The sequence below is a fragment of the Anser anser genome (genome assembly GCF_964211835.1).
Source record: "Anser anser genome assembly, chromosome: 9".
Lineage (NCBI taxonomy): Eukaryota > Metazoa > Chordata > Aves > Anseriformes > Anatidae > Anser > Anser anser.
In genome coordinates, this window is record NC_139729.1 from 7,245,098 (window position 1) to 7,272,452 (window position 27,355).

The window sequence follows — 27,355 nt, forward strand, 5'->3', positions numbered from 1 at the left end:
TCAGCCTCGCGTTTTTAACCCATAACACGTACACACAGCCCCCCCCCCCAGGCACGCAGACGACGCAATTAAGGAATAAAATAATTTATTTACAACACACACCCCCGCTCCCCTCAGGTGCCCTCCCCGCGCTCCGGCAGGCGGCAGCGCTGTGGCGAGCGGCCGCGCAGGCGCGGGGCGGGCGGGGGCGGGCCGGGTGCCGCCATGCCGACCGTCAGCGTGCGGCGGGACCTGCTCTTCCGGGCGCTGGGCCGCAGCTACAGTGAGTGCGGGCACGGCCCCGGGGGGCCGCGGGGATCGGGGGGCGAGCACGGAGCCGGCACGGCCCGGCCGCGGCACCGGGGCACGGCCGCAGGGCGGCCCCGCGGGCACGGGCCTCCCGCCGGCGGCTCGCCGGGCACGGGCGGAACCGGGCGATCCCACAGCGCGGCTTGTAGGGGCAACGTGGGGAGCGGGTGGGGGGGCGGCACGAGCCCTCTGCTCGCATCTCTTCAGAAACGCGACCGGAGAACTCGTTTCCCGGCCGAAGCAGCGGGCTTAGTTCCCCAACGCACGCCGGTGGCTGTAGGCTCCCCCGCCGCGGCGGGGCGGTGTCACGGCGGGGCTCCGCTCGGGGGCGAGCCCGGCCCGGAGCGAGGCGCTGCCGGCACGGGGGGCCCCGCCGCGCCGCCGCGTCCTCCTCGGGTCTGACCGGGCCGCGGTGACTGCGGCACGCAGCCGAGCAGCTGGCAGCACGGCTGGGCTCTGACACCCAGAGGCCCTCGCTGTAACTGTGAAAATAACGTGTCAATAAATGCACGTACTAAGGAAACCGCTACTCGGGTGCAGACAAACAAAATTCTTTACGTGACTTTCACCCCCTTTTCAAAATTGCCTGTTATCTGCTTTGAAAACGTTCAAAATAAATGCAACAAAATAAACGCAACAAACTTTCGTTTTAGAGTTCTGAGCTCTGCTTGTAAACCAAAACTCACTTTTTTTCCCACCCCCCACAGCTGATGAAGAATTTGATGAGCTTTGCTTTGAGTTTGGTCTGGAGCTCGATGACATTGTAAGTCATGTTTTTGTTACTTGATCAATAGATGGAGCAGAATGACAGCATATGTATTTGGTAGGAGCCTGTACTGCATATTGCCACTGGATTCCCCACTATAGTGCTGGACAGTGCCCTCCACTATGCACCAAAAAAAAATACCTAGGCAAGGTCTGGAGGGTACCATGCCCATGGGGCTGTTCTGAAAAAGTGATGTGGACAGGACTTCAGTGTCCCCTTTAACCTGCACAATCCCTCAGCAGTGTTGCAGCAACCTTTTCAACCTGAAACGTTCTCATATATCTTTGTAGCACAGTTCAGAGCATGTAACACGTACCTTTAGGGTCTTGTATAAAATGCTATTGTAACAGATTGTATTAACACAGGTGGTTTGAATCTGAAAAGGAGACCCCAAAATTACTGTTTTAGGGGGCAAGAGACCCCAATGTGGCATAGTGCTACAGTTTGTGAAGGTTGGCAGTCTCGGTTGACAAATAATGTGTTTAATTTAGCAGCATAAATAAGGCCACAAGGCAAATATGGCAAATATTAAACATATTTGCAAGATCTTACTGGCTGTGTTTTGTATGCATTTTTGTGTGCAATACCACAAGAATGTTTGCGCTGGACATTCTATTTCCTGAGTTGTAACTCATTTACGTTTCAAGTTTTGAACTAGATTCTGTACTTGTGAAAGTTTGCTGACCCTCTTGCTTGTATCAACATAAATCTTGTTCCAGTAGACCCCATTCTGTTTTTGCTTTTTGAATTAACTGCTCTTTTAATTAGGTTTTTCAAAAGACATCTAAACACTATATGTTATGTTGTATTTTAGAATAGACCTGTTAATACCAATCTTTCCTGATGTGTAGCTGTAAATAAGGTCCTAGTTCTCTACTGGGATCTGCTAGCCTGCAGACTCGTGCTTCTTTCTCTGTTTTAACAATTCAAATTCTAATAGTGATTTTTTTCTTTTGATATGTTGCATTACGATCTTTACATCTGAGAAGGATATTGATTTTACATTATTTTTGATACTTGGCATGTATACTTGCTATATAAATCCAAATTATACTTTTAAACTTCTACTTAATAGTTTTTCCATTTATATTATCTCACTATCATAGTGCTGACAATGTCAAGATATTTCAGGTTAAAAACATTTTTTTTGCTTTATTTCAGACATCTGAGAAAGACATTATAAGTAAAGAAAAAGGTGAAGGAAAGGCAGAGGGTGCATCTGACATCGTTCTCTATAAAATCGATGTTCCTGCCAATCGATATGATCTTCTTTGCCTCGAAGGGTTGGTCCGAGGACTGCAGGTCTTTAAAGAAAGGTAACAGAGTTGTGAGATTTGTGTGTGTTTTGTTACTTGTTTGAATACCCATCCATTTCTGGTCAATAACCTTGCCACTTGACTGGATTTTGAGGACAGTCTGATGTATAGATCAGCTGGATTTGTCAGATGTCCGTATGCTTCCCTGTTGTTCCTCTGGAGAGGGCCTGTTACATACTTCTAAGAGACTAGACTAGAATCTTGTTACATTTTGGATCTGTTCTACAATTTTTTCAACTGCTGTTCCAGTTGATACTCATCCTCTGTAAACAACAACTGCAGAGGCACTTTGTTGTGCTCCTCTGTAATAAGTACTGATACAAATAATTTATTTCACTTTTCTGCTATGACTTTATCTTCATGAAGGCATCCTTTCTATTTTAGTTATCTGTTTACCATTCAATAGAAAACTTAATGTTTAAGCAGCATAAATAAAATCTACATGCCCAAATCCCAATGTCCAAAACCAGGACAGTTGCTAACAAAATTTTCTACATACAGTTGTTGCCACATTTCTAAAGTTTCCTGCATTTTGCAAATATTCTGTTTTTCAGTTATAGACTTACTTCTATTTTTATTCTAGGATAAATCTCCCTAGGTATGAAAAGATAATACCAGCTAAAGGTGAAGGTCAGAGGCTGATTATCACTGAAGAGGTAAAAGTGTTTACTGCGCTGTGGTATATTTATTGAACATTTCTCAACCACAAAGATAGCTATGAAATTGATTATCAGGACTGATTTTATAGCGGCAGTGAGACTGGAAATCTTATTTGCAGAACAAGAGCTAAAGAAATTTAAATATTTCTACTCAGTGTGATTTATTTTTAGCAAGGGGAGTGGGGAGGAACAGACAAATTTTTCTGGGTGAATTTAGTAGCAGGTCAAATCAAAGTTTCAGGTAGTCGGATTGCATTTCCCTTCTAGGCTATTACAGGGTACATTGAAAACCTCATTGCCTCTACCAGACTTGGAGTTGTTTTGTTAGCTTTTTTTTTCCTTTGGATTTCTAATGTATTTTCATGATTTTTCATTTTGATTACTACTTTATAAAAGAGGATTTTATGAAGGAAAGGGCACATTTCATCAGTTCAAGTTTTGTATATTGTGTACTTGAAATCTATAATCTGTTGCAGACTGCCAAAGTCCGTCCTCATGCTGTAGCTGCAGTTCTTCGTAACATAACTTTTACCAAAGAACGTTATGACAGTTTCATTGACCTCCAAGAAAAGCTACACCAAAATATTTGCAGGTTAGTGCTTAAACTTAAAGTAGCATATAGTGTTTGTGTATGATTTAATCGCGTTAAGATTTCACGGGCCTGTTGGGGAGAAGCATTATATTTATATTTGTGCTAAGGAAAATCTTTTACAACAGCTCTCTTGATCCTTCTCATTTCCTTCCCTGTTTCTGCCCGTTCTCAATACATTTCAGCATAAATATCTGCTACATTTTCTGCAAAGGTTGAGGAAAAATCCTTTTGCAGTAGTCCTATTGGATATGCCTTTGACTGTTGTGTGGGTTGTTAACATTTGTATCTCGTCAGTAGCATGCAGAGTGAAATTAATTTCTAGGCTTCTCAACGCTGCCCATCTGCTTTTTTCAGTAAGATCTATGAATGTACAGGAATATTGAGCATCATAACATCATCTCAAATGAACTCCAGCTATTACTAGTAAAGTCATTATTTTGCCTTCTTTCTCTAGGAGAAGAGCATTAGTAGCAATAGGTACCCATGACTTGGACACCATTGCTGGTCCATTTACTTTTACAGCTAAAGCACCTTCTGAAATTAAATTCAAGCCCTTGAACCAATCGCAGGAGTACACAGCTTCACAAATGATGGATCTGTATAGGGTAAGTGTCATTTTTCAGAGCTGCTGTGCTAAAGACAGGAAGCTAAGTTTCCAAGAATTTACATCTTGTATACCCCTGGCATTAAGGGTTGTTCTAACAAGAAAAACCCAGCCATCTTCTGTACCTTCAGCCAATCAACATTCCACATTTTGGTTACTCAAGAGAAATGCATGGTAATACTTAAATTATATTGCCCATGAAAGGTATATCATGTTGTTTGATGTCTAAACCTAACTCTTAAAATAGTGAATTCAATGTTAGCCTCCCAATTTATCAACACAAAGATTGCTTTTCGTGATACTCTTCATAGTACTGTAAAAGGTTTATATATTTGCCTTTACTGTGAAGATATTCACTGTACAAAGCTGAGAAAAAAGTGGATGTAAATAATATTTTTTAAAATGTTATTTTAATTGGGCCAACTTACTTGGTGGCAACATTAAATTATTTACTCAGCTACATGCTGTGCAGGCGTAGCACTGCTCTTGGCCCAGTATCCTGATGAAACCAGGTAAGCATTAGGAAAAGATTCTAACAGGTCTAATTTTACAGTATTTATGTAAGCCACTTTAAACATCAGTACTTGAAAATGATACTATTATTAAAATATAGAGCTCTGTTGGAGCACACATACAGAGGTAAAAGAAACTCTCAAAGATATCTGACTGAAGACAAGTGAAAGCTAGAGAACAAGGCATCAGACAGACTAAAAGTAAACTATTTTTGGTAGAGCATATACCCATGTCATTGGAACAGATGCAAATCTTGAATCAAATTTAAGTGTAAACATGTCAATATTCAGCAATTCATCATGAAAAGTGTCATAGTGAACATTTTTAGCAGTTTTAAGGAATGTTCTGATAAACTAACGATGGGTGCTTGTGGGTTTGGCAGTAGAAGGTCTGCTGTGGTGAACAAGGGCATTGTTTGGGTAGCATGTGTTACACGTTTTTGAGAGAATCCTTAAATAAATAAAAGTTAAATAACATTTTTGAAGAAAACAAAAAACAAGCTCTCTGATTTCCAAGTTTTCGTGCTTTTGACAGTGCATAGCTTTTGCTAGTGAAGTACCTAGATGTAAACCCAATCCTGCCCTCTTTAAAAGTTCCCATTAATATCTCAGCAGAGGACTGTGGTAGAATGGAAAATTCATAAGTGAGCTAATGTGAAATTTAGGGTTATGCTTTATTTTTCCAGACTGACAGCCATCTTCGACACTATTTACACCTGATTGAAAACAAACCACTTTATCCTGTCATATATGACAGCAATGGTGTTGTTCTGTCCATGCCACCGATCATCAATGGTAAGATTTCTTATGACTAGTTTATGCTGTTGCTGCTGTTTTGTGAGTCAGGGTGTCTAACAGAAATGTTGATGTGCAATATCATTTATTTTCTTCTATTCAAATTGTTTCACTTATAGCTTCACATGGAATTCTATATTTCTTTCAGTTTAAACAAGGCCACATTTTTTGTCCTCGGGCTCCTAGTATTCCTCTTTTCTCAGACAAGACAATGTAGAAGTCCGACTGCAAACCTCTGCACTTAGTTTCTCATATACTTCTACATTTTTATAATATAAACTCAAGATAGGTTCCTTGTGGTAGGAACCTTTGTTAGAAAAGCATTTTGTATACCTAGACATGTCGTTTGTTCATTCATGATTTAGCTAAAAGAAGTAAGAAATTATTTTGTAAACTGGTAACTAGAATAGTCTTCTTTGTAGTGTTTTAAATGGTTAGAACAGGGATCTTTATTTACATCTTAATGCCAGTGTATTTAGCAGCAGTGTGAAGCAGTTCTTGTGAATCCTTTTGGTATCACAAGTAACTTCAAGAAGTCTTTAATGGGTTAAAAAAATAAATTGGTCTAAACTCTTTTTTGCAGTGTTTCCAAACATGGGTTTCCTCTGAATGCAAAAGAAGCTTTGGGGTGATTTTTGAGAACCATGTTTACTGAAACCAATTAATGACATGGCAAAAACTACTCCCTTAACAGAGATATTTCAGTATTTCTATACATCTATAGATCAATATAGGTCAAAAATTAGTAACCATTTCCCTGTAGTGACTGATAAAATCTGCAGGGATAATCTCATTGGATGTATTTTTCCTGAAAATCTTTATCCAAATCTTAAACAGCTAACCTAAATCATCTTAAAGGGCAGCTCAAATTCTGTGACAGCGTCTGGTTAAGAACAACTGTTCTGAATTTGAAGGTGCTGTCAACAGCCATATCTGATCCTTCTCAGTTAGGCTTGCTCCAGCCTCAGTGTGTTCCACGTATAAACATTGCACATTGTTTACATTTCATCAGAAAGGTTAAGCTAAATTTCTTAAAACTGTCTGTACTTTAAAGAGGAGTATTTGAGAGAAGCTTCCAGGTTAACAGTTCTTTTTAGACAGATAATAAAATGTAAATATTTGCTTTTTTTTTCCATTATCTACAAGTACTTAAAAGAAAGGTTATATGGGCTTTGAAGTGAGTCCAGAAGAGCTGAGTACATTTCAGCTCTAAAGGGGTACAGCATAGCATCCTGGAAAGGGTGTACAGCATCTCTCCCTCCCTCCGTCTTCACCTCGCCACTGTACCTGACTGTCAGTCTAGCTGTGACCTAGTTTCCCAGGTAGGAAACAGAAAAACAGAAGCTAAGTGACTTGTTTGGAATCAGAGGGAGCAAGAATGCCTGTGTATATCTAAGCGTGTGCTTCCCTTTGCCTCCTGTGGGGTGCATCTGCATCAGGGAATGGGGCAAGGAAAGGTGAGAAGGACTAAGGTTTTATTTGGCACCACCTCAAACAATTCTAGGACTGCATATGTCCACACCATTTGGTGACTAGCAATGAAATTCTTTCAACGTATGCACTGAACATATATGCCTAACAGGCAGTATGAGGCAGATTTCTGTTCAGCCTCCTCAGATAACTTAGCATTTACTAACAGAACCCCAATTTTTAAAGGAATTGACTACTGGAGACTTGGCATCCAATTTGCAAGGAAAACGTTTTAGATGATGCCCCTAAGTGCATTGTCCACCTTGCTTCTTCAAGATGAAAAAGTTTTGAGTGCATCAGTGATGTGGTTCAGGGCATACCCCACAACAGCAAGGACAGGCAAAAAACAAATCCATGCTTAAACGGAACCCATCCTATGCACTAGGCCACTAATGTAGACAAAAGCCAGAGTAGCTCAGATGACAGTCGAGATCTTGGTTATTTGCAGAAGCAGCTATGGATGTTTATCAGTGTAAGTCACTTTTTAAAAAAAACCACTTCAATCTTCCCTGTCCAAGGCTGCTTTCTTATGTGTGTTACAAAGGCAGATGTGTTGCCAAAGCCAGGAAAGGGGAGATGCTCTGGAAGTGAAGAACCACTCTGCCACCAGCAGATGGCTGCTATTCTGCTAGCTTGCTTTTTCAACTGGATACAGAGAGTGGTTGTAGATTTGTGTACCTTCCAATGTAGAAGGACAGCTAGGTCAGCAAGTCTGGTCTGCCTTTTCTGATAGAATGTGCAGTATTTTTCCCCTTCTTGATTTATAATTTGATAATAGAAAGCGCTGCTGTTCTTGTAAGAATTCTGAGTGTTGGTGCAGTAGACATAGTGGTTGTTAAGCTGGGGAAGATGATGATCTTTTCTGAATCACAAAGTAATCAGTGTCATTGCAAGATAAGTAATACCATTTCTTAATTTGTTATTCTCTTCGTGTTTTAGGAGATCATTCAAAAATAAGCCTAAACACTAGAAATGTTTTTGTTGAATGTACAGGCACAGATATGACAAAGGTAAGTTAATCTTTTCTGCTTTTGATATACTGTAATGTCATTGTTTTCCCTTTGGGTAATAATGTTCAACAAAGACCTGCAGTAGACAGGCATTTACAGAGCAGACCTCCCATTTCAAAGGGGCAGGACAAGTTGTGAGACTACGTGGAATTCCCTCAACAGAGTTTTAGACTTGCTTTATGGACAATATTGTGTTTTCAGTGGGCTTTGTTTTTACTAGGTCTTTGTGATGACAGTATGTGTTCAGTTTGTACTAGAAAATATAAGTGAACTAGGTTTATTTTTGGTTTTGAGCACTTTTTCTAAGTCTGAAAGGCTTCAAAAAGAGGAAAGTTCATTAAGACTGCTTACTTCGATGGAATCCTCTTCGTAAAAAACCATTTAGTCTCCAGCTTAAAATTTGGGCTGAGGGAAGGGAGAAGACTTTTTCTTCTTAGTTATCTTTTTCAAGCAGGGATGCTGTGCAAATAATTGTCAAATGGAAGTCCTTCCATATGCAAATTCTGTAACTCAAAGCTGAAGCGTGAAAGCCCAGCTGTTATAATTGCCTATTCTTGAATATAGGTTGTGCATTCATTGATAGTTTCCCTAAAATGTGTACGTTGATGCTTAAGAGCAAAAAATGCTTTTAATTTACCCAACTACACAATGATGTGTTATTGACACAAATTTGCATAGTGGGGAATGTATTTATTTTTTAGTTTGCTTAGAAGCCTTCTTGCTGCTGCTTACTTTGATAGTAAAAAATAGTGCTGTTCTGTTTACATGAAGAAAATTATACTGTGAGGCATCAAAAAACAGTATTTGTAGATTGAGAAGTTGAGCTGAATCTCATGGTTAGGTTCTATTATACTAATGTCTTAAAATATCAACTATTCACTGAAAAATTTTGCAAGTGAAGCTAATTTAACAATATTTTCTTCAACAATGCACAATCCTTCGACCTCTACATTCTCACTTGAACTTGAGTGAAGTAACTAATTAAACTAAAGGTTTGGAAGATGCAATTCCACCTGGTAATAAAGATCTCTGTATCTTCAGAACAGTTTAACAAAAACATACAAGTGTTTCAGAGCCTTGAAGAGCAAAGATTTCCATTTTTCAAGCTTTAGTGTAAACGTCTTTGCAGCAGAAGCAAAACATTTCTTAAAATTTGGTCTGGTATTTTAGACTGCTAGGATTTTGGATTCTAAGTTACTAAATAGTATAGAGAGAACAGAAGGTAAGATTTTTTTCCCTTTTTTATTATACTTTGCCTTCAGTAGAAGTAGAGGACAGATTTCAATGTGATTATCATCTTTATTTTGTAGGCAAAAATTGTTCTTGATACTATAGTCACGATGTTTAGTGAATATTGTGAGAAGCCATTCACGTGAGTATAAATCTAGTCAGAAAGACCTTACATTTGGGCCACATTTAAAAAAAACATTTTTAGTTCTGTTTTTCTGTCTCTCACAGTGTTGAAGCAGTAGAAGTAATTCTTCCTAATGGGAAGACCCACATCTATCCGGTAAGCATAGTGAGATGGTATCTTACTATCCTTGGGGAAAGGATTTTATTTACATGAAGTATAAGGGTGATATTATCGATATTATCATCTTTTCTGTGGAGGTAACAAGTGAGTCAGGGCCTTCTCTAACCCCCCACACAAAAAGAACACTGCCTCAGTTTCCCCTGATGTTGAAAACTCCTTCTGAAGCTCCACCAATTTATGAGGCTAAAAATAGTCTCACAGTTTGATACTCAAGAAAGAAGGCTAGGCTTTAAAGTTATGTGTGGTAACCACTACTGTGGGTTTAGAGTTTATGTGATACAGACATTTTGAGAAACAAGTAGAGATTGCAATCAAAGGTCATAATCTGTGTCTAAAGCCTTTAAAACCTACCCGTTCCATGTCAGGAAAAAAGGAATGCAGAAAGAGGTCCTTCAGGCTGAGACCAGCAGGCAGCTGAAATCAGCCTCAGCATAACTTATTATCAGATCAGGAAGCTTTAATACCTATGAGTTAAAATAACGTTTTAACACTGCATTTTTCAGTCCTTCATTTTATAAACTCCAACTATGTAAAGGCCTTTTAGGCAGTATGTTGACTACAAGTGCAGGTTTGCCTGTATTAGGAGGGCCAGGTATATCTCTGTGCAGCAACAGTCTCTTTAGGAGAACAAAAAAGCATAAAGAGTGCAATCCCTCCTGTTTCCTGGAAGTGACAGAAGACAGAGATCTGGTTGGGTTCATAAAATTAGATGTATCAAGCAAGTACAAATTAATTAGGGAGAAAGAAACCTTTTTGTTGTTGAGACTTTTTCTAGTTGTATCTTAGGTCTTTCTTTTAACAATGGTAACTGCAGTCTTCAGAGCAAAGACCTAGAATCTAGAAGTGACATCCAGCAAAACAAATCACTGTATTAGGCATGCAATTTCCCTACATAAAATAGAGCTAAAAATTCACGGAGTTCTAGATGCTAAGGTTTTTATGGATTTGTTTATCCAGAAGTTTAGAAACACTTTAAATATATACATACACAATAGCTTTCTATAGATACATTACAAACTTCCTAGGCTAAATAATGGTAAACATTTCTGTGCCAATACAGAGGTAACAAGTTTTCCTTCCTTTTCCTCCAAAAAGTCATTTGATCTGTACTAGACCATGCAGTCTCATGCACGACCATTCACTGCTTTAGGGCTTTGACTTAAGATGAACCGGTGACTGGAAACTTTCAGAAACTCTGTTACTTGCATTTATCTGAAATTATCAGAAGTTTCAATAACAGTGATTTCATGCTGCATTCAAACTCCTGGCTTAACTGAGAACAGCTTTTGCATCATGTACTGTAATATTATTTTCAAGAATCATGTTATCATAAAATACTGACTTTAACATAATATTCCACACCTGTCTTCTGTGGATGACATTTGAGTATCACAGAAGAAGCTAGATTAGCAAGATGTCAAAACTGAATCCTTTTAGAGGTAGCAAGGGTTCTGTATGTTGAAAAGCTTTGCCTTTCTTTTTAGGAACTGGCTTACCGAAAAGAGAAGGTGAAACCCGAACTCATTAACAAGAAGATAGGAATCAGGTGTGTTACTGCAAATAAAAGCTTTTTTTATTTAAGCATTAATCGTGAAAAAGGTACTTAAACACTGATTATTACGTTGTTTTAAAAATGTTTACACCATGATTTTTAATCTATGAAAAAATTCTGGGGTTAACTTTGGTAATTAGATCAACTCTGTAGGACTTTCTTCGCTGTTTTCAAAAAAGAGGAATGGTTCTTCATGGCCTCACACAACTGTTAAGAAGTAAAGAAAAATGACTGTCTCAGAGTCAGAATCTGAGCTGGTTTTGTTGGAATGCTGAGTTTACGTACAGTCTGTAAAGCACTTAGAGATTATTCAGGAAATAAGGCAACATAGCAGAAACACTGATTACTTTAAAAAGTATAGAGTAAGATCAGTAAATTACTACTCTCTTGTTTTGTTTCAGTGAAACTCCATCAAGCCTTGCAAAGCTGCTGACTAGGATGTGTTTGAAGTCACACGTCATAGGGAATGGGAACAATATAGAGATTGAAATCCCTCCTACCAGAGCGGACATTATCCATGCATGTGATATCGTAGAAGATGCAGCAATAGCTTATGGTTATAACAACATTCAGATGACTATTCCGAAAACGTACACCATAGCTAATCAAGTAAGATTGCCCCTTCAAATAAGCGCTTTGTTGTCAGTAAATGACTAGTGCATGCCAGAAGGGCTTTGGGGAAAACAGAACTTAGGAATTAAATATTTTGACATGCTTTGCCTTGAGAAGTATTTACCATGGATAGGATACAAAACAGATGCCCCACAGATTTGAATAAGTCCAAGACCAGTGGTCGCTGGTACTTGAAAAAAGACAGGGTTTAAGCAGGGAGCCCATATTAAATCTCTAATTGGGAGATTCATTTCCTCAGGCAAGCCTAAAGGCAGCTGGCTGATGCTTTCAAAAATTTTAAGCACACAAGCAGAGTTGCTCCCTAGTGAATTCACCATAATGTAACAGGCAGAATCACCTCGGGAAAGAACAGAAGAGTGTTTTTAGATGGAAGTCAAAAACTGTTTTTTGTTTCATTTTAGCTCCCCCTCAATAAGCTCACAGAACTTCTGAGACTGGACTTGGCGGCTGCTGGATTCACCGAAGCACTCACTTTTGCCCTGGTATATTGTGTTGATTTAACATTTTCTTACTTGCATGTTTGAAAGGCAATGCACAGAAACTGTAGAGGATGGTTGAGACTATGCCGTTGTATAAATGTACCAGTATTATCCGTTACTGTTTTAAGCAGGTGACTGCTTACTAGTGCTTTGGAATTACAGTGTAACATTTTGTGAGTTTGTAAGTCAGAGAAAGTAAGTCACTGCTAATGTGGCATGCAATTCCACGTATAAAGGCACAAATAGTTGCTAAAGTACTGTTTTTAGTTTAACTTGACAGTATGAAATTGTAAGACAGCAACTTTCTTTAGAGATTTTGATCACCCAATTTGAAATTCATCGTAGTTTGATAATCTGGAAAACAATTTATCAAAATTTAATAATTTCTGGTGGATATTACCACAGTTCGGAGATCACGCTTTCTATTTGTCTCTTCCCAGTATTGTCACCTGCCCATGATTCCTTGGATTAGATACCAAGTTGGTATATAATTATTCAGTCAGAGTTTATTTTAAGAATCCCTCTAGGCGCTATATAATGCAGATTAAGGAATCACAAGTGAAGTTTTGATAACGTACTCAAAGATTTTAGGATATGGTGATGCAGGCTCCTAAAACACTTGCATGCATTTGAAAAGTTTAGGTATTGCAACTGAGGTTGGTAATCCAAATGGATCAAATAAAATTTTAACACCTTCACATTTTATAGAGCTTAAAATGCAAAATTTGTAGTTACTCTAAAGCCTGAAAAATGTATTTCAGTTTTAATATTTTATTACTTGTTAAAAGTTACTCATTTAAGAAACAAGTCAATAATAACTGATGTTACTTCCTGCGGTGCTAGCATTTGACGAAGATTACCTGTGGTAGTACCATCTTGGGGAGCTACTGTGTAAAACATGGTCAAACTTTTATAATTCACAGCATAAGCAAAAGCCTCTATATAATTCCTTTTTTGTTTCAGCTCTGAATAGTTGATATGCTCAAAAACGTTGAGTATATTTTAACAGTACAATAGAGAACCGTTATGAACTGCCACAGCAGAAGATCACACAGTATATTATTTTATCACATTACATATTGAATTTTTGCTATGGCACGATGAAATCCACAGTCTGCTGTCACCAACACTTCATTGAAACAGCAATGTGGTCTGTCCCTATGGCAAACATCAGTTCTGCTACAACATTCTGTGACCCTGTGCTATATGACAAGCACTGCTTCCATATTTGTGAATGTAATCCTCGTTCTGGTTTGAGCCCTAAATTATCACTGCTACAGAGTAACATTGCTTTCTGTGGGGGCTTCAAATTTAGCCAAAATGCACTTAGTTGCATCGTAGTAACATACTGCAGTTTAGATACACGTCTGCAAACTTGAACACAATTTTATCCTCCTAAGGTCAGCATTCATTTAAGATTTTCTTTTTTAGTCAATAATCTGCTCTTTCAGATGTTATCATCTGCTCGTTTTCCTCACATTTAGACTATCAACACACTTCTCGGAATGCTGCCAGTGCAAAGGGAGACTGCAGTATACTGGCAAATCCTCAATTACATGCCTAGTCTGCTATTGGTTTCTTAATGCATTAATAAAGCTATAAATTCTGAAAATTTGCAGTGTGGATCTTATCAGTCGCATCTGTTGCTGTATGTGCACAGACATTGTCTGAGCCTGATAAAGTACATGTGTATTGCTTTACTGATCAGCTTAAAACTACACCTTGAGAATATGGACTTGAGAAATATTCCAGCTCAGAAAAACAAAAACAGAGCTATGAGAATCTTACATAGCTATGAACATTGAAGACTTAGATATATGACCTTTTTTGTTTGTTTGTTTGAGATAGTACTTTACTTTCTGTCAGTAGCCCCAAAGGGATTGTTTTCTTTGTGAGGAAGCTTGGGTGCCGTTCCTGTACTATTTTCTGAATAAGGTATATTTTCCACTGCAAGTCAGCCTCCGACAGCAAATTATGACAGAAGCTTAATAAACACTACTTTTTTTAACTAGCTTTATTTTGGTTAGTAATTAACATTTGTAGATAAACCAGTTTGCCTACTTTGTCTCAAGACTGGGACTCAATTTGTATTATAAGAGGGTGTTGTACATGAGGGCCTCAGCGCAACAGCTATGCTTGCATTGTTCATCATAGATGTCAAGTTTTGTCATTGGCTCAGTCTGTTTTAACGATATGACCTTCTTTTTTCTTCTTTCATCTCTTCTTCTCAGTGTTCTCAAGAAGACATTGCCGATAAACTTGGCACAGATATCTCTACAACAAAAGCAGTACACATAGCAAACCCCAAAACTGCAGAATTTCAGGTGAAGTAACTTAATTCAGGTCAAGTTTGGAAGCAACAGTGTCGCAGGTTCTATGTATAAAGAGGAAAGAAAGGAACTAACAGAAAACAATCTACAGAGCTATAGAGCTACTCTTTCTTGCAGCAAAGAGGATGTGGGTATGCACTAAACTTGCTAGCAGTCATTTTCTGTTATACCTTCACTAAGAAATAACTTACTCAGTGTGAAACACTATTAGCTTTTCAGTAAGGTAAAATACCGTATTCAGTATGATGTCATGTAGCAAAATTGAGCTATCTTATTACAGAAAATTCCACCCAGATTATTGATCAACACCTGCATTTAGAAAAGCTAGTAAGTATAAATAGAAATATTGGACCTGCAGTTACCTTCTGAGCTCTGAATGGGAAGGTTTTTTTGGTTTTGTTTTTTTTTTTTTTTTTTAAGTAGCTGTTATCACACTTATTTTTTTTCTGGATATATATATATATTATTATTTTTTTTATATATATATATATGTATTAGAGCTTCTTTTTTTGAATCTGAAATTTATCAGTGGTGTGACTACATGAATGTTTGATTGGGAAGATGGACCTCAGGTTAATTTTGAAAGCATCTATTTGTCTTTGAAATCTGCTCCAGAGAAAATAAGCAGGGGATTTTTACTACTTTATTTATCATCATACTTGTTTTATTTCAAATAATTATCCAAATATGTTAACTGTCAGTGATAGTCTGGTAACATTCCTTCTGCTTTTCCTTGGTGATCCTGAGTGGATCCATCTGAACAGAGGCAAACAAACGTATTTATCTGTACTTGGGATAATCATGAGAAATTATCTTTTTGTCAGGGGAGATAAATCAGCTCTTACAAGTAGTGACAATGTTAGTTCAAGAAGTGTTTTGCTGTCAGACACACGGTCTGATTTTTTGGGTGGTCCTTTGGGGATCCAGGAATTGGACTCGATCTCCGTGGGTCCCTTCCAATTTGGGATATTTTATGATTTAGCTTATAGGGAAAATGACTAGATATTATGAGATCTGTAAAATAAATGGAAAACAATTTTGAGGCATATTTTGTTTCTAACCTAAGAAATACAAAGGTAAACACTTTATAGAAAGGCTTAAAGTTTCAGTAAACTGTGGTATCTTCCTCCCAAGACCTCTGGTAAGTCTGATTTCTCTGAATATCAGAGATACCTTTCCAGGTCTTTCCTCTAATGGTAAAAACATTCTTCTGCTGTAAAAAACGTTCTAATTAAGGAATGTAATTTTAGGGAAACTTCATGTATTTTCTGTTCTATTTGCTACCACAACTAAACAGTCCTATAAAGCCACTGTCATAAGGTGTTTAGACTATTATCACCTGTTTGTATGTATCATTCCGCATGGTAATTACAACTGCTCAATGCAGAATGTACCACAAACATAAAAGGTACTGAGCAAGAACAAAAACAGTTCATGCATACGGTCTTTCAGGCTATACAGTACAAAGAACATACAGAGAATGTACATTTTCAGTTCTAATAATTCTAAAACAAAGATGATGAAGCATAAGAGATTAGTACAGTATTTGCACCTGACTACTTCTGAATTCTGGCAAAACATTAAGAACTGTAGCATTAGCTATTTTGCAATGTATTTCACTTGCAGCATCTGTGTTTGTCCTGCAGGTGGCACGTACTACCCTCCTTCCTGGGCTACTGAAAACTATTGCTGCTAACCGAAAGATGCCCTTGCCTTTAAAGCTCTTTGAGATTTCTGACATTGTAGTAAAAGATCCTAGTAAAGGTAAGGAAAACTTCCTCGGCATTAGTAACTCTTAAATTTCTTCTTTGAAAGGATTGTAGGCCCAGGTTAGTTTCAGAAGCTTTCTGGGAAACTAGTAAAGATTGTGCAAGTTTGGGAAAAATTAGGAATTTCCAGCAGATTGATACCTATGAAAGTAGATCCAGCTTTTTAAAGAAACAGAAGGAATGACTAAGAACTGCAGGGTCAGCTTGACCTGGACCCCAAGTAAGTTCCCAGATGGCAGCACAGGGTTTATCTGCAACACTGATCTGCTGGTACAACACCCAGAGGAATAGAAGGAGGATTGATTTGACATAATCAGTTACAGTTCCAAGACTTTATTTATTAGAGCTGTATTGCATCTTTCCTAGCAATGCTGTTTACTCCAATAGCCAGTGGTAGGGTACACACTGTGCAGCTACTGGAGGATTTCATGTCCACGTTGCAAGGGGACTGCTCCAGCTGGTAGCCCTGACTGTGACTGCTTCCCAGTTGTGCATACAAGGATAAACTCAAGGCAATTTTACACCAGAAAGAACCTGCTCTAAACATATTTAAGGTATGTTGCTATTAGAGTACTAGAGCCTGCTTAAACTGCTGCAGTCTCAAAGAAGCGCAGTGTTACCAGTGGAAAAGCAAAATGTCTTGAGTCAGGGAACGGCAGGTTGTATTTGCAGCGTGATTCTAATCTGGACAACTATACCTCAAAAATGTGGGTGTCAGGGCAGTTATCTTACCAACCAATTATCTTATCCAACCTTAATGATTCTGTGGTCTATCTTAACGTGAATCCCCTTTCCATCACCTTGAAACAGGATTGCTAGTATTTGTTCCCCAAATTTGTGTTCTGGAATATTGACAACCAATACAAAGAATCAGATTTGTAGCACGCATACTCGGTAAAGAACAGAGCAAGTCTTTGTTTAAAAATGTATAAATAAACAAAAAGCCCAACAGTATAAAATTTCCCCACTCGTGCATAAAAAGATTTTCCTTATCTTTCCTTTTCATCCAACTATGCTAAGAAAGCATGGCTGCCTTTGAACTACTCTGTAACGTTAATTATTTACATGAAACAGCAAAAGCAGCTAGATCACTTTTCAAAAGCTTCAGTGAAAGCCTTCCTGTGCGATGGGGCCTCTATGCCCTGATTTCACTGTACAGTATCAAAATTTCAGATTATCTTCTTTATAAGGAAAAGTGTACCAAAGTAAAATGAAATATAAAAATGGATTTTTAAAATAATAAACATTTTTCTAAAGAAATTTACCAATTCCTTTTTATACGGTATACCAAGGGAAAAAGAGTACACAGCTACAATTCTTGAGAGTATGTGCTTGTACAGTAGGTTACAACTTGGGATGAAATTTTGCCTCTCAGTGGAAAAGGCTGACATTACTTTAAATCCAGCAGCAGAAATGGTTTTGTTGTTTCATTATCTGGTTTCAGATTTTAGTGGTTTTGTTTAAGGTATCTGGGATCTGCAAAACAAAGGTTTATATAAGGCATAAACAGAAAGGCAAGTAAATTGCTTTGGTGATGAATTTAATTTGTAGATTACTTTTTTTTAAAAAAAAAAAGGGGGGGAAAGCCTTGCCAAGCTAAACAAGCAGTTTTAGGAAAACATGTACCTTTTTTTTAGGTAAATACATTTTGGTGCTGTAGTTCATTCCTTGTTGGGGGGCATAAGTTAGCTGAAGTGCAAAAAACTTGGTACAGATGACAGAATAGCATTAGCATTCCTCAGAACCAAGAGAGGGGCTGTTTATCTTGGAATAAGGAGCGTGTTTATCCTGGCTTTATAAAATTTGCAAGTTAAATTGATTACTTTTATTTTGTTCATGTTAATTGTAGCTCTTGAAAGCTTTCATTTATGTGAATGGCTGCTTCACAATTTTGTAAACGGTGATGTTGTAGCGTGCTTCATTTTGATGGGAATCACTGCAACAGATGTAAGAAACACTTCTGAGGCTGCAGCTTTGTACCCTGTCCTCCTAGGCAGCCCTCTCACGGGCTGAGAACTTGCAGGCTGTGAACAATATCTAAAATTGTTTTAATGTAGTCTGTAGAATAACTACTGTTTTTCCCAGACTTTGAAAACTAAACTTGCCTAATAAACACTTTGAAAGGGAAGGGGAGAAAGAAAGAACTGGTAACTGCAAACACTGAAAAACGTGGGATTGTCCTCTCACATATGGAATGAGATTTCCTGCAGAAGGCTTATGTCAGACTGACTAATTTAATTTTATTATTTCATGATTTTGGCATGCAGAATTTCCAATTAATAATGTAAGAAGTATGAGTCAAAAGTGTACTGACATTAACTGTATTTGAAATGGCATCTTGTAGTCATTCATGTGTGAACGAACCTAGCTTTTAAACACTGGTTTTTAATAAAATGCCTACTTACACAGAACCTACGCTTACCAAGGTGAACAGAACTTATTTCTCTTCAGACATATCTGGCAGAAAGTCTTGACGTACTAAATTAGCAAAATGTGTGCCAGATTTAATATAACTAAATGGAACCAAATCTGAGCAGAAATGTTTCTTCTCAAGGCAAGAGGAAACGTGCTGATTTTGAGAAAGTTACATAGCATTTGTGTAGTTAACTTGTAACCCTAGAATAGTCACTTCCAGTAGGATAGTTACACTGCTTCAGTGTATAAATGATTACCTTACACCGCTACCCCTAACACAGAATGCCTTTTCTTGCTCATCACAATGAAAGAAATGAATCCATCACAAAATCACCTCAGATTAGTGATCCTGTGGAACCTGGCAAGCTTATGGTAGCATATTTTTAACATAATTTACATCATTTGAGAAGAGCTGATGCCTAATTTGGAGCATTTTTCCAAACTCTGCTTGGAAGCGTTAGTTACAAGCGGAAAATAGCTGTGGATTTTCATGAGGCTGTGATACAAGTTTAAATGAGCAGGTGCCCCCTTTCAGATTAAGTTACTTTTCTGAAGCATCCGTAACGTGGAAGGGGGCAGCATACAGCACTGCTTTATCTTCCTCTGCACTCTTTGGCTCACATATTCCTAACCAGCTGTCCATCCTTTGGACTGTTTTTCAGCAGCATCTCAAGGAAGTGCTTTGAAGTCTCAGAAATATATATATAATTTAGGTTGACATACTTGGCAGGCCAATTTAAAAAATAGAATTACTTCATGGCATGACACAAGAGATCTCTTAAGTGAGTTATAAGGAACTGAAGCATTTCTAACGTCAGCCAGCTTTTACATACAATTCCTAATACTTTTTTCTCTCCTGTTGTCTGCAGTGAATGAACTTCTTGTGTTGTAGCTGTAAAGGAATAAGTTGTATAACACAGCTTTTTGGAAAGCTTCAATATGCATCCTTTACTTTACCAAAGATCTTCACAGTTGGCTTGAAATCATGAGGTATAAGAGTTGTTGTATACATTTCTTTCCGATGCTTTACTTAAGAAGAGTGATCTGAAGACACCACCGACTTTGAATAGTAATGAAGTAAAGTTCAGATAGCTGTCACGTTCTGCTAGCGTAATGATCGGAGAAAAGTGAAATCATGCTACTGAATGTCTAGCCCAGAAAGTTTGCTTTCTTAGGAACAAATGAAGACTTGAGGAAGGGAAGAACACTTCCTTCTTTTCCATTGGACAACACAACATGAAAATAGATTATCCACCATTCGTGACTGTGTAGTACTGACTGGCATCTTATTAGAGCCGGGAAACAGAGACACACAATAATGATGTGACTGAACAGCCAGCTTGCTATGAGAACAAAAGTCAGATGTCGTGTTTATTGACATTTTCTCTGCAACCTTTACTTTTCTGTGTTGATGTTGTAATATAAAACTTCAGGATTGAATTCTCCATCATTATTTAATACTGCAGGTTACAATAATGACAGTGAAGGTTTCCCAAGTGACAAAACGCAGAATTACTGTCACAGTAAGTCCAGCTCTCAGTGACTGTCAAGAAAACTTGCAGCTATATTGCCAGGTTGCTGCTCTAGAAGTTTTAAATGACTTTTGGCTCAAAAAGGCTGAGCTTTCATCTTTTGTGTAGGCTCTTGCTCCTGTATTTCGTGTTCCTTTTGAATCCCCTTTTCTGTGTCTACTTGGTAAACTTTTTCCTGTTTAGTTTTTGATAGATTTTTCTTACTAAATGGTCAGTCGGACCAAATAAGCAAGATGTAGATTTACTAGGTGTCTAACTTCTTATGTGGTAGGCATTACCAGCTCAGGGAACACCCAGTGAACGCTGGAGTTTCTGCTTGTGCTTAAGCTTACTGTACTTCAAAGATCAGCTAGGGTGGATCAGACCAAAGGCTCACTTAGCCTAATATCCTGGCTGTAACAATAGCTAGGCGTGTTTATCGAGGGAAAAGTACAAGATCAAGTAAGTATATATAATATTTTCCATTCTCTGGCCATTTGTAGCCCAGGGACGTACCAATTCAGATTCGATTCTTTGGCTTCAGTAAGATGTGATAGATTTCTCCCTATGAGCTTCCACTGTAACCTAGGAGCTCTGTGAACTTCTGGCATTCCCAAAATCTTGTGAGTGAGAGATTTCACTGCTTAACTAGGTGATGCCTGAAAAAAACTCTTATTGTTTGAAGCTTGGCACCTGCTATTTTTGATGTCCCCTAATGCTTCTATTGAAGGCAGCGAACAGTTAAACCCTGTAGAAAAAGAATTATCTCAAGGTCTGAGGTACTCGGTTCTGATACTTCCATCCAGAACCTCCATACAGTTTGGACTGCGGGTGCAGCTGTACCTCCTGTGAATTAAGTCACTGACCACGTAGGGATCTTCAGCCACGCCGTCTCCCTGGGCAGCACGCAGTGCAGCTCCTTTTTTCCTGGGAACACTGAGTCTGACGGAGATGCCTTGTGACCAAAAGTCCTGATAAATGCCCATTGTGCACACAATTTCACTGTATAAAGAACATAATTCACCCTGTAATATACTAGATTTCATGTGCATTGCTTTTGGCTGATTTCCAGGAAAGAAATATGAAAGCCCTACTCACGCAGCTTTATGTCAGGTGGTACAGGCCTGCCTTAACTTGCAGGCCAGGTGGAGTTATTCTTTTTATTCCTTCATTCCTTCACTACTGAAGAAGCTCTTATTCCCCTTTTCCTCTCAAACATTACAATTAGCCAGAGGTGTTAAGGATTTCTATTATGATTTATTTTTAAGCAATTACTGTCAGTAAATAAATTTTTCCCTATATCTAACTACCACTAAGAGGAAGAGGTGAAGATGAGAGTGTCTGTCTAGACATGAACAACTAAAAGTCCGCAGATACCAGAGGACTTTCTAGAATGGGAAGAAATTTACACACGGAAATCTGGCTGCAACTTACTGCACTGTGTCAATACCACAAAGCAGTGCAGTACAAAAGGAGATCAGCCAATGACTTGCAGTCCATGTTGTAAAAAAGCAAGCTGTGTTTTTGACTAGCTGTAGTGAAAACGTGCTGAATGCCCTTTAGTGCTTTAAGCTATTTTGGTGTCCTTCTGGAACACCTTTCCCAGCCGAACTGCAACTGAAGGACTCCAGTTTATGTGCTGCAGGATTGCTTCACAGTGAACAGAAGCGTGATAAGTGGCGATGATCAGGAGATTGCCTTAAGAACTGCAGGTCTGGTCCAAACTGAAACATAATGTACCTTTATACTGGAGATAGTTCCAAAGCATATGAATTTCCAGAGGAAGAAGATAGTTATGTAGAGGGTTACTGCCCTGCTTTGAACAAATTTCTCCCTTGTTATACCAACTTTGCTGAACACGCGCTTGCTGTTCAACTTTGAGAAGGTGAAGACCTGAAGGCAATAAATGAATTCACTACATTAATCAGTATTTTGCATTTCACCATAGCAGAATTGGCAGCTGTGACCATCAGCTTGTTACTCTGTTCCTAGATCATTTCTTTCAAAAAACTAAAAACCCTGAAGTCTGCAATGAGTAAAGCTTCTAAATAGACCACAGTAGTCCTAGATGGTGTATACATAGCAGCTGTATAGCCTGAAGGTACAAGTATAGGAACATACAACTACATATTCAATTTGAAAGTGTAAAAATATATATTTTTGTTGAAATGAGTAATGTAAGAAAATCTACAGTAGGAAGAAAGTAGGGTTTTGAGTTAAGGAACTGTCCAAAGTGGGACACGTTTGTATCACAGTCTCAAGTTCATAGGAAGTAGCACATTGTCACTTGGTTTCAGGGATGTCCAAGATGATGAAAAACAACAGTTGTGATTTGGAAACCTGTGTGAATTTAGACCTTACCATAGATTGATTACCTTGTTAATGTTATTAGGCATTTCAAGTTGTGGGCCAGTTGTTTTATATAGGTAATTATTCTGCAACTGAGTTATATCAATATCTAGTTTTCCCAGCAACACCACTAGTCAAAATGCAAAAACTCAGTAAGAAAACTTGTCTGTTTTGAATTTCTTTAGCGCTTAACTGTATGCCTGGTACTTGTCATTGTGTAGAGATGCTTGTATTTAACAATGCTATTTCCTGCCCAAGACATGGGACACTTGAAATCTACATTTCTGATTGTGAGAGCTAGTAGGTTAAAGAAATCTCCTTATTTCCTTAGATAGGTGCATCAGAGAGGCCATTTTGTGTTCTTATTTTTCCTTTCAGCTACAAGTACCTCAGTCAGTAGCAGAAGAAAACAGATGAAAAAGGCAAGGTTGAAAGCATAAGGTTTCCCAGATCATGTAATTACTTCCTTCTTCTTCAGATGTAGGTGCAAGAAACTACAGACATTTATGTGCCATTTATTACAACAAGAGCCCTGGGTTTGAGATCATCCATGGTTTGCTGGACAGGGTCATGCAACTTCTGGAAGTACCACCAAGCGAGGAGAATGGATATGTGATCAAGGCAACTGAAGGTAAGGAATACACTACATCTGTGTCCTGCAGAGCTTGTTGTTGAGCTCAGGTGGTCCCCTACAACGTGAGATGAACTGCCCATTGTCAGCAGTAGGCACTAAGAGATTTTTATTATATGCTACCACACCACAGTATAAATGAAAAGGCATTAACTGCATTCACTGATTGTAAAACAGGCTTAATGTTTTTCTGCAAGCTGTTCTTTATATAAACTACAAGTTGACAGCTTTTTAAGGAGAGGAGGAGACTCATAGTAAAGTGTATGCCATAAGCTTCAGAGAGTGTTTACAGTGAATTAATCCAATGATAAGGTAAATAGGAATTTACCGAATTAATGTATATGCCAGATACCCACTATGTTCTCTTTGGGTAACAGTGCCTGGAAAAGAAAGCTTCTTACACCTGATCTTTTAGTTTATAGCTTTATCTGTACCCTTTATTTATATATGCAACTTTTATTTCTATATTCATTTGAAGATATACGTCTTTTATTCAAAGACCTGCTTGCTGTCTTTGAGACTGCTTAGACAAGCAGTTGTTTAACAGGCCACTTCATTCTCCATACAGAGTAAGCTGCCCATGAATTAAAAATAACATCCTTAAGTGCAAAGACTCCTCTGTGCGCGTACGTGCATATGCATGCAAGAGATAAAGAAAGCAAGCTGACCATACTGCTTTATTGAAGGAGTAATGAGATTGATGCAAGAGAACAATCACCAGCAGCTAATCTATTCTGTTAACTAAAATAACAGTGTAATAATTACACTGCAGAAAAGCAAGACTGCAGGGATGGCAGCTTGCAATTATACTTCTCTCTGAGCACCAGTGCACGGATGCATATACAGTAATGACATAAATTGGCTCAGCTTGAAGAAGTGCCTTTTTTCTGCACTTACAGGATCCCCGACAGCCTGATGAGCTTTCCTATTTGTAAAACTGTAACGCAAAGTTGGTAGATGCCTCCTTGTTTCACAGCGTGCTGCCAGAAACGCCAAACATAACACTTCAACCAAGGGGTCTCCTGGCACATTTTTAATGCACAGTTGTAATACATCGATTCCCTGCCCCTCTCCTCCCATTTTTTTCCACAAAGTGGTTTGCTCAGTAAGATTTAGGCAGACTTTCAAAGATTTTCCTAATTAAAACCGTTATGATTTTCAGGTTGACCGGAGGGCTCTTTAAACAATTGTGGGTTTTGTTCTAATTCTGCCAAGTACAGAACAGGTAACAGCAAGTGTTATTTGGGGCATTTAGAAGAGCCTTAAGGAGCTGGGTACCCAGCTGCCATTGAAGTGACAGTCAAACCTAACTGTCAGATTCTCTCTCAAAACCCCTCTGTAACTTGTTTTGAATAGACATACCAAGTTTGCCGTAGTAAAAATACTTGCAAATGTTTTCTATTCTGTGTTATAGCACCTCAATAACGTAGACTGACTTAAGCAACTGGGAAAAAGATCTCAAAGAACAGTCCTAATACAATGAAGAAGTTATTTCTAGATCCTAGTACTGTTTAGTATTCCTGATGCTGTGGATTTGCAATATCCTTTCAAAATCCCTGCATTCCCATGATGTTACTACGCAGTGCATTTAGTGTAAAGGATGGATTATGCCTTGTCATATGCAATATATTACAAGCAGTTTGTGGCTTTTGGCTGTAGACAAAAGTGCCTACTACTTCCTGTTTCACCAGCGATCCAGAAATTCCCCTGGGATGGCATGTAGATCCTTGCAGTTCTCCTGACATTGGAATTTAACCTCGGTAACAGTGCAGATGGCTGATACTCTGGTGCCAAAGGGAATGCAGTGTCACTACACCAACTTACTTAAAAGACCTTGACTGCAGAGATGGCTGGAAGTCAAAGTAGCTTAGAGGGGCTTGTTTGTTTTTGACTTGCTTTGCAATCTCTGAGTTAAGCGTGCGTGAGAGAAAATATCAGCAGATGATGGAGTAAGGTCAATTGCAGAGTCGGGGGGAGGAGGGAGGCAGAAAGATATCCTATAACATCTTAAGAGACTGCAGCATACTGAAATAATTCAGAAAGAGAGCAGTACTAGTTACTTCAGGCTTTAAATCAGGACATTACACATGGCATGGATTTTTAGATGCATCTTTATGGAGCATGCTTTTTTATTGCCTGTGCCAAATTAATGTTTATGCACTGAGAAATGGGTTTATCCTACAACACTGATTCTGATTTAGAAAGATTCCAGGTACGTTTTCTGTATGTGATCTTAAGCAAAACTTGAGACTAGTTCGCAACACAGTGTGAAGGTAGGGCTTTAGTCCAGCTTTATTCCTTGTGTGACTGATTAAAATGGCTCCAGTGATTACTGGAAAACAATACTGGGAAAAATGTTTGAGTAAGCAACAAAGAATAGATAGAAGGGAGATGTACTGGGCACATATTTGCCTCTTTCCCAAATACACTTTGAAAAACGAAATGCCTCTGCTGTATTCTTCTTTGATCCATACGTGCAAATCATGGTCATTTAAGCCCCTGCTGTCTACCAACACCTAAGCGCCCTGTGATTTGACCTTAAGGTCAGAGCCTTTTTGCCTTTGTAGCAACACCTGTGGAAAAAAGTACAGATGCTAGAAAATATGGGTGAAATTGTGACGGTCCCCTGGCCTTTGCACTACTCTTTGGTGTAATTTGAGCTAGGTAATAAATGAAGTGTTTAGGGCAGCCTTAAGGAAGGGAGGGTTTTAAGTGGCTGAATTCAAGGATTTCAGTACATTTGGTACTCAGTACTTTTCAGTTTCTTAAAGTTACTGAGGATACTTTTTTCCTTATTACCACTACATACAGAAAATTATAAAATTTCAAAGACAGAACTCTGAAATGCTACCCATTGATTTAAAATACAGAGTAGACTTGCTGAACTCTACAATTACTGGCCTAGAAGCATTTTGGGTATATTTTAGAAAAGCCAAACAGATGAGTACAAATACTGCATCACTCCTCAAATCTGTGTATTATGGAGCATACCTTTTTTTGCATGAAAAAATCTCAACATTTTAGCCAGTTCCATATCATTGATAAAGTGTACAGGTCACTATGAATGTGTATGACTAGGAAGTAAACAAAATAAGATCAAAACTATTTTTAAAGAACAAAACTACAAATAGAAGGAGCCAACAAGTGTTAGATAATGCTATGTAATGGAATTGTCTTTTTTTTTTTACATGACTTTAATTGGTTTAATTGGTTTCACTTCCCTTGAAGTAAAAACTAGTGACATTCTGATAACTATATTGGAAGGTATTCTTAATTTCAAGTTTTAATCTCTGCAGAAACAGGTACGTTTTTTGCCACATTTTGGTTATCCTGTGTCCTAGATGACTATTCTCTTCCAGAAATCAGGACTGGGATCGCAAAAGGCGATGTTACTTGTGGGATTTGGGTCCACAGTAAAGTTTTACTTAAGCTAAAAAAGAGTTTATGCATAGTAAATACTAATGGTGGATTCTCTATCATAGCCTTCAAGGGTGTGGTGTGAGGTATAAGGTATAATTACCCTCACTCACCTTAAAATATTTGAATGACTGTCCCTGATTTAAGGAAAGAAGCCCTGTTTTTGCAGTACCTTCTAAGTGTCTCTTTATCTTCCAAATGTAAATGAATTAGGCACAAACTGTTTAAGAAGGGAAAATACCCATATTTTATGAAAGTAAAGCAACTCGACATGTTCACAGAAAATGTTACTGGTAAATCTGTGAATCAGGACTGCTTCACTGTGTCACACTGCCTTCCCTGACTATTGATATGTGATGAAATAATAGTGTTCATGGGAAAACAATCCATGAATAGCATGAGGTTATGACATCAGCTACTTTTTTGTACATTTTTGGCTCGTAAATTTCAGTTAAAGTCTTACATACATATAGGTTGTGTGTTTTGTTTTGTTTTGTTTTTTTTTTTTTAATGTTTATGCCATTCATTCTTTTAGGGTAATCAACAGTTTAGTAAGGTTGGGAAGTCAGCCAGTTTGTGTTCAACATAAATGCATACTTAATAAATGCATACTTACATGCCTACTAAGTCTCATTTCCTTTAGTAATTGACAGTTGTCTTGAAAAAAAAATTCCTTTCTTTTTACTGCCCTTAATTAAACAAAAGGTGTGGTAAAGTGTAGAA

The 27,355-nt window shown here is 38.3% G+C and overlaps 1 protein-coding gene across 1 annotated transcript in view; it reads left to right on the forward strand.

The window, feature by feature from the left end:
• The first annotated feature begins 118 nt into the window (after positions 1-118).
• FARSB (phenylalanyl-tRNA synthetase subunit beta) overlaps positions 119-27,355 on the forward strand; it is a 38,319-nt gene continuing 11,082 nt past the window's right edge. Inside the window, exons 1-16 of the mRNA XM_083848986.1 lie at positions 119-262; positions 996-1,051; positions 2,216-2,370; positions 2,954-3,026; positions 3,506-3,621; positions 4,076-4,226; positions 5,424-5,532; positions 7,942-8,012; positions 9,323-9,384; positions 9,471-9,522; positions 11,031-11,092; positions 11,500-11,707; positions 12,133-12,213; positions 14,442-14,534; positions 16,187-16,304; positions 23,063-23,215. Of these exons, the coding sequence (XP_083705112.1) occupies positions 205-262; positions 996-1,051; positions 2,216-2,370; positions 2,954-3,026; positions 3,506-3,621; positions 4,076-4,226; positions 5,424-5,532; positions 7,942-8,012; positions 9,323-9,384; positions 9,471-9,522; positions 11,031-11,092; positions 11,500-11,707; positions 12,133-12,213; positions 14,442-14,534; positions 16,187-16,304; positions 23,063-23,215 (1,618 nt within the window). The 5' untranslated portion in view covers positions 119-204. The remainder of the gene's footprint in view (positions 263-995; positions 1,052-2,215; positions 2,371-2,953; positions 3,027-3,505; positions 3,622-4,075; positions 4,227-5,423; positions 5,533-7,941; positions 8,013-9,322; positions 9,385-9,470; positions 9,523-11,030; positions 11,093-11,499; positions 11,708-12,132; positions 12,214-14,441; positions 14,535-16,186; positions 16,305-23,062; positions 23,216-27,355) is intronic.